A 12,933-nucleotide genomic window follows, 5' to 3' on the forward strand; every position below is an offset into this window, starting at 1 on the left:
GGTTGGTGCCAGGCGAGCCTCATCAGGGAGATCATTCCACAGTCTGGGGGCCACCACCGAAAAGGCCCTGTCCCTCGTTGCCACACTCCGAGCCTCTCTCGGAGTAGGCACCCGGAGGAGGACCTTAGATGTTGAACGTAGTGACTGGGTATATTCACGTCGGGAGAGGCGTTCCATCAGGTATTGTGGTCCCAAGCCATGTAAGGCTTTATAGGTCAAAACCAGCACCTTGAATTGGGCTCGGAAACATACAGGCAGCCAGTGCAAGCGGACCAGAGTAGGTGTTATAGGGTCGAACCTTCTGGTTCCCGAAATCAATCCGTCCACTGCATTTTGCACGAGCTGCAGCTTCCGAACCGCCTTCAAAGGCAGCTCTACGTAGAGCGCATTGCAGTAATCTAACTTGGAGGTTACCAGAGCATGGACAACTGAAGGCAGGTTATCCCTGTCCAGATAGGGGAGTAGCTGGGCCACCAACCGGAGTTTGTAGAAGGCACTCCGTGCCACTGAGGTCACTTGAGCCTCCAGTGACAATGATGGGTTGGTTGTTGAGCTGTGGGTTGGTTGTTGAACTGCAGGTTAGCAGCCTGGGTTTCAACAACGCATTTTCCGCAGGGTGGTTTGATAACCATGTGAAGTGGCTTACTCTTCTTGAACAAATCACTTAGCAAACCCCATGGTTTGTTGTTGGTTGTTCAGGGTGATTAACAAGCCACAGTGCATGGTTGACAGTTCACCCTGCAGGAAATGTCCTTGGTTCAGACAGCATGCTAGTCCATGGTTAAAGGAAGCCAAATTCCAGCTGGACATCAGGAAAAACTTCCTGACTGTTGGAGCAGTATGACAATGGAATCAGTTCCCTTGGGAGGTTGTGGGCTCTCCCACACTAGAGGCCTTCAAGAGGCAGCTGGACAACCATCAGTCAGGGATGCTTTAGGGTGGATTCCTGCATTGAGCAGGGGGTTGGACTCAAAGGCCTTGGAGGCACCTTCCAACTCTGCTATTCTATGATTCTATCTGAAGGAATGCCTCCTCCCATATGAACTGGGCATGTTTAGCCTGGAGAAGAGAAGATTGAGGGGAGACATGATAGCACTCTTCAAATACTTAAAAGGTTGTCACACGGAGGAGGGGCAGGATCTCTTCTCGATCCTCCTGGAGTGTAGGACACGGAATAACGGGCTCAAGTTAAAGGAAGCCAGATTCCAGCTGGACATCAGGAAAAACTTCCTGACTGTTAGAGCAGTGTGACAATGGAACCAGTTCCCTAGGGAGGTGGTGGGCTCTCCCACCCTAGAGGCCTTCAAGAGGCAGCTGGACAACCATCTGTCAGGGATGCTTTAGGGTGGATTCCTGCACTGAGCAGGGGGTTGGACTTGATGGCCTTATAGGCCCCTTCCAACTCTGCTGTTCTGTGATTCTATGACCATCGCTCAAAACAACCCACACTCAAGCACTGAGTGTGAACCCAGCCTCTCTTTCTTAGTTTCAGCTGCCATCTTCCCTTCACATTCCTACTGGGTAGGAATGTTGTGCCAACAGCAACAATGCTTATTAAGCAAGCATAGTCTAGACATTGGGGGTGCATCGTGGACCTTTGCCTTCCTAGACACCTGCATAACTCTTGCTTTGCACTGTTTGTTCCAGAGGGAGTGCCTCTCTATCCACATCGGCCAGGCTGGTGTTCAAATGGGCAATGCTTGCTGGGAACTGTATTGCCAGGAACACGGCTTCCTGCCGGACGGGACCATCCAGAGCTCTGACATGCCGAGCCGAACGGACTCATCTTTCGAGACCTTTTTCTGTGAAACGGGAGCAGGCAAACACGTCCCCAGAGCAGCGTTCGTAGACCTGGAGCCGACAGTCGTAGGTAGCGTCTGGAGTTAAGAGAGAGGGTGGTTTTACCCTGGGCATTTCTTGAGGGATGAGTAGAGGATGATGCCTTCCACTTTACGGGGCATCTACATGTGTTGGCAAACAGTTGTGGTCTTGGGGTGGTTCTGTCTGGTTTTAGACCTCAAAAACTTGGACTTCATTTGGAAAGAATGGATTCGGACAGCAGTAGCATTATCTCCAATGATCTGGATCCGCAGAGTGGCATATTTTGATCTTTAACAGGCACAGTTATGACCTGTTGAGTGAACTGTTCGTGTGTGTCGTACCAGCCTGCCAATTGTTTATCTATAACAATTGGCAGGCAGGCACAACCATCTGTCAGGGATGCTTTAGAGCAGCCTTCCTCAACCTGGGGCGCTCCAGATGTGTTGGACTGCATCTCCCAGAATGCCCCAGCCAGCTGGCTGGGGCATTCTGGGAGTTGTAGTCCAACACATCTGGAGCGCCCCAGATTGAGAAAGGCTGCTTTAGAGGCAGCTGGACAACCCTCTGTCAGGGATGCTTTAGTGTGGATTCCTGCACTGAGCAGGGGGTTGGACTCGATGGCCTTGTGTAGGCCCCTTCCAACTCTGCTATTCTATGATTCTATACCTCAGCACCATCGTGTTCCCTGTTGTTACCCTTTTAGCTGCCGTATCTTCTTAACTGGAAATATTTGCACAATAGCACTCAAAAATGTTAACGTTATTTCAATTATCATGTAATACTGCTGAATTTTTAAAAAAATGTTCAAGTGCAAAACTCAAACTCAAAATTGGTCAAAACTCCCTGCTCTAATGAATTCCCCCTTAATTACACGGTTGTGTCACATCCACGAGTGTAGATCAGAGATAGCAAAACGTTTTCTTTCACACACACGCTCATTGACCCTGTTCAGACAACACGTTAAGCCACGGCGGTTAAGCATTTGGGGCTAAACGTTATGGCTTAGCGTGTCCTGTGAACCATGACTTAGCGTGTCCTGTGAGCCTTTCCTAACCATGGTGGCTACATAGGAAGGAAAGGGAAAGGAACCTCTCGTGCAAGCACTGAGTCATTACTGACTCTAGGAGGGACGCCAGCTTTCGCTGACGTTTTCTTGGCAGGCCTTAGAGCGGGGTGGTTTGCCGTTGCCTTCCCCGGCCGTGATTACCTTTCCCCCAGCTAACTGGGTACTCATTTTGCCGACCTCGGGAGGATGGAAGGCTGAGTCGACCCAAGCCGGCTGCCTGAAACCAGCTTCCGCTGGGATCGAACTCAGGCCGTGGGGAGAGTTTCAGCTGCAGAAACTGCTGCTTTACCGCTCTGCGCCACGTGCTCGTTAGCCATTTGCTGTGCAAGTGTTAGCGGCCTAACCATGGCTTAGTATGTTGTCTGAACAGACCCCCCCCTCTCTCCCTCCCTTACTCACTATGGTCCCCAAAATGCCAAGGTTACAATTTAAATTTCTGGCATGTTGAGTCCTTGCCTGGGAGTTAGCCCAGCTCTGGTGTTAACTTAATGAAACACGAATTGGCCTCTTCTTACCAACACACTGACCTACTTACACTCTTTGTTCTAATGTACATGGCGGTGCAGATGTTGCTAATGGCTCCTGCCCATCCCTTCTTTCAGACGAAATTCGTACGGGGCCATACCGCACACTCTTCCATCCTGAGCAGCTGATCAGTGGCAAAGAAGACGCCGCTAACAACTACGCCCGGGGCCACTACACCATCGGGAAGGAAATCATTGACACAGTCCTGGATCGCATTCGTAAAATGGTGAGTGTGGCGGCGAACCTCTCGGTTCCACCCAAGGCTGCAACATGTGACTCGCAGTTGAGCTACACCAGCTTCCCCCAACCTGGAGCGGATCTACACAGCACACTGAAGTCGCTTGCATGCGCCTGCAGTGCGCCCCGAAAGCGACTGTGTAGATCCTGCCCTGGAAGAGGCGGAGGAGGTGGCGGCTGGGGAATCCGGCCGCATCCTTGCCGCCGCCCACCTCCCCGCTGGCCTCCTGCTGCCGGCGAAAGAGCCACTCGGTGGAAGAAGGCAGGGCGGAGAGCGGAAGAAGCTCTCCGACCCGGGTGGCTCTTTCGCCGGCAGCAGGAGGCCGGCGGGGAGGTGGGCGGCGGCGGCGGCAAGGACGCGGCCGGATTCCCCAGCCGCCTCCTCCTCCGCCTCTTCCTCCGCCTCTTCCAGGGCAGGATCTACACAGTCGCTTTCAGGGCGTACCGCAGGCGCATGCAAGCGACTTCAGTGTGCTGTGTAGATCCGCCCCTGGTGTCTTCCTGATATATTGGAAGCCGTCCCAGGTCTATCCCTTGTACACTGCTGAGGCCCAACAGTGCTAACGCTATACTTTATTTCTTGCATTTCTATACCGCCCAATAGCCGACGCTCCCTGGGTGGTTCACAAAAATCAAAGCCATTCAAAGTATATAAAACAAACAGTATAAAAACATGATATGAAATACAATATATAAGCACAACCGGGATCAAATCATCAGCAGTGCAGAAATACAAATTTAAAACAGCAAATTTAAAATTGAATTTATAGACTGTTAAAATGCTGAGAATAAAAATGTCTTCACCTGGCGTCTGAAAGAATATAGTGTAGGTGCCAGGCGAACCTCCTTAGGGAGCTCATTCCACAGCCGGGGTGCCACAGCAGAAAAGGCCCTCTTCATGGTTGCCATCTGCCTTACTTCCTTCGGCAGGGGCTCATGGAGAAGGACCCCTTGAAGATGATCTTGGGGTCCGGGCAGGTACATATGGGAGGATAGCCTGGCCCCAAGCCATTTAGGGCTTTAAATGTTAATACCAGCACTTTGAATTGGGCCCAGACCTGGACTGGCAGCCAATGAAGCTGGAAAAGGACTGGTGTGATGTGGTTTCGTTGGCCAGTCCCTTTTAATAAACGTGCTGCCCTGTTTTGTACCAGTTGAAGATTCTGGACCATTTTCAAAGGCATCCCCATGTATAACACGTTGCAATAATCCAACCGAGAGGTTATCAGAGCATGGATAACTGTAGCTAGGCTATCTCCGTCCAGATAAGGGTGCAGTTGGTATATCAGCCTAAGCTGATGTACCAACTGAGTTCCACTGTGCCTCAAGTGACTGCTCTGGATCCAAGAGTATCCCCCAAACTACAAACCTGTTCCTTTAGGGGGAGTGCCACCCCCTCCAGAACAGGGTGAACATCACCTAACCAGACAAATCCTCAGTACAATTAGAAGTCTTTGATGATGGGTCCTGCTGCTGGTCTCTGCTCTGAGTTGTGCCATGTATGAGGTTTCTCAGACCAGGCTCCTATCATGGCAACAAATCTGACATTGGGACCCATCCCTTCTTCTCTTACAGGCTGACCAGTGCAGTGGCCTCCAAGGGTTTTTGATCTTCCACAGCTTTGGAGGAGGCACGGGGTCCGGCTTCACATCTCTCTTAATGGAACGGCTCTCGGTGGACTTCGGAAAGAAATCCAAGCTGGAGTTCTCAGTATACCCAGCCCCACGGATCTCCACTGCAGTGGTGGAGCCCTACAACTCCATCCTGACTACCCACACCACCTTGGAGCACTCGGACTGCTCCTTCATGGTGGACAACGAGGCCATCTACGACATCTGCAACCGCAACCTTGACATCGAGCTACCGACCTACACCAACCTCAACCGGCTAGTTGCTCAGATTGTGTCCTCCATCACAGCTTCCTTAAGGTTTGATGGTGCCTTGAACGTGGACCTGACTGAATTCCAGACCAACTTGGTGCCTTATCCCCGCATCCACTTCCCCTTGACCGCCTACGCCCCCATCATCTCGGCGGAGAAGGCCTACCACGAGCAGCTGTCCGTGGCAGAGATCACCAATTCCTGCTTCGAATTCTCCAACCAGATGGTGAAATGCGACCCTCGCCGAGGCAAATACATGGCTTGCTGCCTGCTCTATCGGGGCGACGTTGTGCCCAAGGACGTCAACGTGGCCATCGCAGCCATTAAATCCCGGAGGTCCATCCAGTTTGTGGACTGGTGCCCGACCGGCTTCAAGGTGGGCATCAACTACCAGCCCCCCACGGTGGTACCTGGGGGAGACCTGGCGAAGGTGCAGCGGGCCGTCTGCATGCTGAGCAACACCACGGCCATCGCGGAGGCCTGGGCCCGCCTGAACCACAAGTTTGACCTGATGTACGCCAAGCGGGCCTTTGTGCATTGGTACGTTGGCGAGGGCATGGAGGAGGGGGAGTTCTCCGAAGCCCGGGAGGACCTGGCTGCCCTGGAGAAGGATTACGAAGAAGTGGGACAAGACTCTGGCATTGGGTCTGACGCAGAAGACGACCAAGAATACTGAGTGTCCGTGCTGTAGTGAAGCCACCCTTTTCATGTCATGAAATCGGAGCATCTCTTTGCTTCTGCTTGCTGAGATTTTCTGGTGCTGGGATGGGATGGAACACCATTCGCCTTGCGCCGCTGTCTGCTCTCCGGAATGGCATGACCTGTTCTGCTTCTCTTCCCTCCGCTCTCACAAAGCATATCAAAATAAAATGTGCAACAAACGAATCCTTGATGTGGTAGCACTTCTTCTATTGCGTTTAGAAGAGGGGGAAAGGGTAGTGTGGCGGTACCCACCTTTCTGCCGCTTAGGTATGTCTGTCTTTGTATGTCTAGTGAGTGCAGAATGTTTGACTGAGTGGGTGTGGCTGGTGATGCGGTGAGAGGCGGCGCGGGAGGAGTATAAAGAGATTGGCTGAGGGGGATTGTGAGTTAGTTTTAGTTTTGTTTGTTTGGAGGGAGGTTTGCTTTTAGTCTAGGAGTTTTAGTCTAGCTTGTGCTTCGTGAGAGTGTTTGGTGTGAGGAGTGAGAATTTTTAAGGGACTTGGGACTGTTACTTTGAATATAAAAATAGGCAGGTTTGATCTGAATTGAAATACTAAAGATTTGTTAAATTTCAAACCACGCGTCAGCTCGGATATATCACCTGCTCTATTACAAAGTGTAAAAACATCTACAAATACACCTGCCGTCCAGTACCGCAGTAACGAACCTATTTGCCAAAACCCTTTACCTTGTTCCCTCACATATACGGGAGAGGTTGTCTTGTTTTTACCCTTTACTCAGGTTTTTCAAGAGGTGCGCTTGGCTTGAGAAGGCTGTGCTAGGCGAGGCCTTCTGTATGAGGTCGATGACGTCGCAGGTAGTACTAGTTATTAGAAGTGTTTTCAACTACAAGTGCTCTAAAGTTAAAAGCAGTGGGTGCTTACTTTAATTTTTGTTTTGGCACATTGAAGGCACAGTCCTTGTGCAGTCTTCACGCAGCGCATAGTTAAACTGTGGAACTCACTACCACAAGGTGTAGTGATGGCCATCAATTTGGATGGCTTTAAAAGGGGGTTGGATAAATTCCTGGAGGCAAAGGCTATCAACGGCTACTAGCCCTGATAGAATCATAGAATCATAGAATAGCAGAGTTGGAAGGGGCCCACAAGGCCATCGAGTCCAACCCCCTGCTCAATGCAGGAATCCACCCTAAAGCATCCCTGACAGATGGTGGTCCAGCTGCCTCTTGAAGGCCTCTAGTGTGGGAGAGCCCACCACCTCCCTAGTTAACTGATTCCATTGTCATACTGCTCTAACAGTCAGGAAGTTTTTCCTGATGTCCAGCTGGAGTCTGACTTCCTGTCACTTGAGCCCGTTATTCCATGTCCTGCACTCTGGGAGGATCGAGAAGAGATCCTGGCCCTCCTCTGTGTGACAACCTTTTAAGTATTTGAAGAGTGCTCTCATGTCTGCCCTCCATCTTCTCTTCTCCAGGCTAAACATGCCCAGTTCTTTCCATCTCTCTTCATAGGGCTTTGCTTCCAGACCCCTGATCATCCTGGTTGCCCTCCTCTGAACATGCTCTAGCTTGTCTGCGTCCTTCTTGAATTGTGGAGCCCAGAACTGGACGCAATACTTTAGATGAGGCCTAACCAGGGCCGAATAGAGAGGGACCAGTACCTCACGTGATTTGAAAGCTATACTTCTATTAATGCAGCCCAAAATAGCATTTGCCTTTCTTGCAGCCATATCGCACTGCTGGCTCATATTCAGCTTGTGATCTACAACAATCCCAAGATCCTTCTCATTTGTAGTATTGCTGAGCCAAGTATCCCCCATTTTGTAACTGTGCCTTTGGTTTCTATTTCCTAAATGTAGAACTTGGCATTGATCCCTATTAAATTTCATCCTGTTGTTTTCAGCCCAGCACTCCAGCCTATCAAGATCACTTTGAAGTTTGTTTCTGTCTTCCAGGGTATTAGCTATCCTACCCAATTTTGTGTCATCTGCAAATCTGATCAGCGTTCCCTGCACCTCCTTGTCCAAATCATTAATAAAAATGTTGGAGAGCGCTGGGCCCAGGACATGCCCAGTTCTTTCAGTCTCTCTTCTTAGGGCTTTGTTTCCAGACCCCTGATCATCCTGGTTGCCCTTCTCTGATCACCATTGCCCTGTCTAGTTTTTTTCAAATTTAAGTAGCAGTAGTGTTTGTGTGTCCATCCCCATCAGGTCTTTAGCCTCCCCCTTACACACACACACACACACACACACAGTCCCAGTAAAGATGTCCAGGAGGTTGTTTGAAGCAGCAGGTGCTGTGGATCAGAGCAAGGAGCAGCAGTGAGAAGCTGGAGGTCAGAGCTGTGTGTGCCACGCCTCTCGCCTCGCATCTCAGAGTCCTAAAGGCAAGAGGCCTGAAGGGAAGATGCAGACTATTAGGCAATGGTCTAAGGAAGAAGAACCTGGAGGAAGAGCTAGAGGAATGGGGCAGGGGGGACTGGTGAAGAACCTGAGAAGAGCTCCCAAGTGCTTCAAGGGAGGCTTTTGCATGCTCTAGGCCTGTCTCTCCCCATCTCCTGGATGGAGTTGGACTACAGTTCCCACCAGCACACTTCATGGTCAGGGAGGATGGAAGTTGTAGGCCAAAAGATCTGCAGGTCACCAGAGAAAGCAGATGGCTAGAGATGCCAGTCCAGGCAGGAAGCAAGGTAGCTAAAGGAAGGCGGTCAAAGGAGGCCGTGGTCTGAAAACCTGAGGAGGTGGAGCAAATGGAAGAAAAACCAAATGACCAGGGCAGAGCTGTGCCCAGGGCCTACAGATGACTGTGTTAGGAAAATGAAGTAGCAGAAAGGGGAAAGAACCGAAGTGATTCCATTTGTTGCATTTTGTATTAAGACTGTTATCTGTATCTTGCATTGACCATGCTGTTCGCTGCTTGAACTTTATGCCTGCGTAATCTCTTGGAACAATGAGCAATAGAAGTAGCAACAGAAGGATGTGAATCTATCTGCCGACATGTACTTACTGTTAATTTTTAACATTAACGCGATATCTGGGAAGGATAACTGCTGCTGTACTGGATAAGCATAAAGTTTGGGCATTTCAGTCAAGTTATTGTGTGACTAAGAAGTATAAAAAAGACTGTGTTAGGATTGCTTTTTCATCAGCTGTGATTTGGGCTCTTAAGCCCCCCTGCTGATCTATTCCGCGGAATAAATCTCCTCTGTGTCCTGCTTCCGAAAAATCCGGGTACCCTCCAGGGAGACACCCTAGAGTGTCTCTGTTTACGCAACACCTGGGAGGGGTTGGCTACACTCAGCTTTCTCTGTCTCCTGCTTCCCTCTTTCCATTAGCTTAAATAGGGAGGGGAAAATTTCCCAAGAAAAAATGGCTGGAATGTGTATGTGTGCGAGTGGGGTTTCTGCCCCCAGCCATTTTTGGGGGACAGGAAGGCCTTCCCCCTTCCCTATATGCGTTAGTGGAAAAAACAGTCCATTGGCTTGAATAGGGAAAGGAGAAGACCCCCACCCCACCGCCCATGAGAAATTTGCTGGAGGTCACTATGAACCTTGTTTTCCCCAAGGGTCTGGGGGGGGGGTGAACTTCAACCTCCCCAGCTGGTTTTTTTGGGCAGGGCAGACCCCCCCCCCCTTATACAAGTCAATGGAGGAATCTTCCCATCCAGTTGTGTGTGTGTGCAGGGCCGGTGCCAGACTATTTTGTGCCCTAGGCAAGGTGAGCTACTTTCTCTCTAACACCCCCCCCCCCCAAAAAAAATGCCAACTTTGATTTTTAAGGACATATGTTTCCTGGAAAAAATAAGAGGCACAGAACTTGAAACTGCTACATTTATTTTAAAGTGCAAGAAATACGTCATGCCAATTATAGCAAACAAATTGGAAAGGAACGTCTATGGGTCTACAATACATTATTTAATAGGAATATCACCTCCAAATCATCCCCCCCAACTCACACACGTGTGCACACGCACACTCAGCATCACTCACTCCAAGCAAACACATGCATGAACACATGCATTCACTCAAAGACCCCATTCACCCATACATTCTCTCTCTCTCTCTCTCTCTTCCAGGCGCATTCCGGAAGTCCGGACATGGAGCCGCCCCGCCACCCCCCCACTTCCCTGGCTTCGCTTCGGCTGGGCGGGCACGGGGCGCCATCTCGCCCACCCAGGCCCAGCTGAATCCTCGGTCTGGGCCGGCTCACAGCAAACGCGCGTGAGTGCTGCGCTGTGCCCGGCGCCCCTCTTAGCTTGGCGCTCTAGGCGGCCACCTGAGTGGCCTCTATGGTAGCACCGGCCCTGTGTGTGAGTGTGTGTGCGCGCGCGTGCATGCGCCTCAGCCTGTCCTGCATGTTGCTTTGGCCTAGAAATCCCCTCACCATTGGCTTTGCTTGAGGCTGATAGGAGTTTTAGGCCAAAAATCTGGAGGGCCACAACTTGACCAGCCCTGGCGAAGAATGAATGAATCTGTCGACTCTGGTTTCTTCCAGTTTCCCATTTTTCCCCATCTTCAATTTGTTCTGTCCCGTTTCCACAGCAGTTTGTGACTTCCCCACACATCTGCATGAAACGTCATTGTCCTTTTTGTGCGCACTTTCCATAGCAGACACCTTATCACGCAATTTTGCGTTTATGTATACATTTAATATGCACCTTCTTCCAAGCAGTTTTCCTTTGTAATGCCGCGTTGTACGTTACTTTCACCAACATCTACATTTTTCCATGCATGTTTTTATTGAGAAAACTCCCATCGCAAACTTCTGAGCAGTGTGAGGACTGGAGGAGAACTGCCTTCCGGTTTGCGTGTGGATTTGGGAAGTGCAAAACTGGTATGTTTTTGTCAAAATGGGAACTGTCTGAGATTCTTCCTCCCACTCAGTCAAGAATCATAGAATAGTAGAGTTGGAAGAGGCCTATAAGGCCATCAAGTCCAACCCCCAGCTCAATGCAGGAATCCACCCTAAAGCATTCCTGACAGATGGTTGTCCAGCTGCCTCTTGAAGGCTTCTAGGGTGGGAGAGCCCACCACCTCCCTAGGTCACTGGTACTATTGTCGTACTGCTCTAACAGTCAGGAAGTTTTTCCTGATGTCCACCTGGAATCTAGCTTCCTTTAACTTGAGCCCGTTATTCCGTGTCCTGCACTCTGGGAGGATCGAGAAGAGATCTTGGTCTTCCTCTGTGTGACAACCTTTTAAGTATTTGAAGAGTGCTCTCATGTCTCCCCTCCATCTTCTCTTCTCCAGGCTAAACATGCCCAGTTCTTTCAGTCTCTCTTCATAGGGCTTTGTTTCCAGACCCCTGATCATCCTGGTTGCCCTCCTCTGAACACGCTCCAGCTTGTCTGCATCCTTCTTGACACAATACTCAAGATGAGGCCCAACCAGGGCCGAATAGAGAGGAACCTGCACCTCATGCAATTTGGAAACTATACTTCTGTTAATGCAGCCCAAAATAGCATTTGCCTCTACATCTTTCAAATCTCTTAGCAAACCTTCTTCGTACCTTTCCGGACTGCGATTGGCTGAGGCCAATACGGCAGGCATAGCCCTGGCAGTCCAGTTGAATGGGGAGGGGGGAAATAAATAAATGAACAGAATTAGAACCTCAAGAGAATTTGCTTTAATGGGGGCCTGCATCATATAAAGCGAACAGCCTCCCCCACTCGGAATTTTCCTTCAGGATCCCAGATAAGTGTTCCACTTAGCACAGGTTCCATTGAGCGGGGGACTGAGAGAACGGAAAGAAAGACGTACGAATGTTAAATAGCTTTAAGGGTTGGAAAATATACAGCGCTCATCTAGTATAGTACAGCTGACAGTTCTGCCTCCAGGGCCGGGAGGAAGGGAAGGCGAAAAGCAATGTCTCCTCCCTTGGTGGTCGCCCAGCCCTGCCTCAGTTTTAGCTTGGTTCCCTGCCTCCCTCCTTCCCAGACCGGCCCTCATCACTTCCTCCGGCCAATTTGAGCCATCAGCTGAGCATTGGCGGCTGCCTTGGCCCTCAGGTTCTTGGCCTTGGCAATGTTAAAAAGGATGTTCATGATGTTGGTTGGGACGTCAAGGGACAGCGTGAACTTAGTGCGTCGGTCGCTTTTGGCCTGGTCTTGGTAGGCCTTGCCTTTCGCCTGCGCTTGGGCAAGGTATTTATAGCGGGTGACCACAGGGAACGTCCTTTTCTCCTTCTCCTCCCCCTCGGCCCTGGCTTCCTCTTCATCGTCCTCGGAGGAGGTGCCCTCACGCCCTGAAGGGAATCCGAAACTCCGCTTTTCTAGGGGGGAATTGTCGCCGGAGAGGCCTTTCTTGGCCCCCGCGAGAGCGGCGTTGATGCAGCTGAAGATAGATTCGGCCTTGTAGAGCTGAAGGGGTCGGCCCGTCCTGGATGCCAACAGGATCAACAGGAAGATCAGGAGTCTGGGCTGAGTCATGGCCGACCCTTAAACCCTGTGCCACCAGAGAAGGAGAGAAGAAAAAAATCCACGTTAGGCATTATAAGAAAAGGAATTGAGAATAAAACTGCCAGTATCATACTGCCTTTCTACAAATCTATATTGCGACCACACTTAGAATACTGTGTCATCACACCTAAAAAAGGATATTATGGAGCTGGAAAAAGGTAGAAAAGCGCAACTAAAATGATTAAGGGGCTGGAGCATCTCCCCTATGAGGGAAGGTTACAACAGCTGGGATTGTTTAGCTCGGAAAAAAGGAGGCTAAGGGGAGATAGGATAAAAGTGTACAAAAT

At 50.3% G+C, this 12,933-nt stretch overlaps 2 protein-coding genes across 2 annotated transcripts; one reads left to right on the plus strand and one right to left on the minus strand.

Moving 5' to 3' along the window:
- The first annotated feature begins 1,674 nt into the window (after window positions 1–1,674).
- On the plus strand, window positions 1,675–6,205 carry LOC134404038 (tubulin alpha-3 chain-like). The gene is made up of 3 exons (XM_063134594.1): window positions 1,675–1,870; window positions 3,490–3,638; window positions 5,225–6,205. The coding sequence occupies exons 1-3, from the start codon at window positions 1,690–1,692 to the stop codon at window positions 6,203–6,205; spliced, it is 1,311 nt and encodes a 436-aa protein (XP_062990664.1). The 5' UTR covers window positions 1,675–1,689.
- Window positions 6,206–12,134: 5,929 nt separating this feature from the next.
- UCN3 (urocortin 3) lies at window positions 12,135–12,616 on the minus strand. Its single transcript, XM_063134424.1, has one exon. The coding sequence runs from the start codon at window positions 12,614–12,616 to the stop codon at window positions 12,137–12,139; it is 480 nt and encodes a 159-aa protein (XP_062990494.1). The 3' UTR covers window positions 12,135–12,136.
- Window positions 12,617–12,933: the final 317 nt, after the last annotated feature.

The sequence above is a fragment of the Elgaria multicarinata genome, chromosome 9 (genome assembly GCF_023053635.1).
Source record: "Elgaria multicarinata webbii isolate HBS135686 ecotype San Diego chromosome 9, rElgMul1.1.pri, whole genome shotgun sequence".
Classification (NCBI taxonomy): domain Eukaryota; kingdom Metazoa; phylum Chordata; class Lepidosauria; order Squamata; family Anguidae; genus Elgaria; species Elgaria multicarinata.

What these genes read in the sequence shown, in the direction of transcription:
- UCN3 (XM_063134424.1), bottom strand. Translation starts at nt 12,616, where the DNA reads ATGACTCAGCCCAGACTCCTGATCTTCCTGTTGATCCTGTTGGCATCC.
- LOC134404038 (XM_063134594.1), top strand. Translation starts at nt 1,690, where the DNA reads ATGGGCAATGCTTGCTGGGAACTGTATTGCCAGGAACACGGCTTCCTG. An exon ending in CCTGGAGCCGACAGTCGTAG is followed by an intron (nt 1,871 to 3,489) that starts GTAGCGTCTGGA and finishes CCCTTCTTTCAG; the next exon opens with ACGAAATTCGTACGGGGCCA. An exon ending in TGGATCGCATTCGTAAAATG is followed by an intron (nt 3,639 to 5,224) that starts GTGAGTGTGGCG and finishes CTTCTCTTACAG; the next exon opens with GCTGACCAGTGCAGTGGCCT.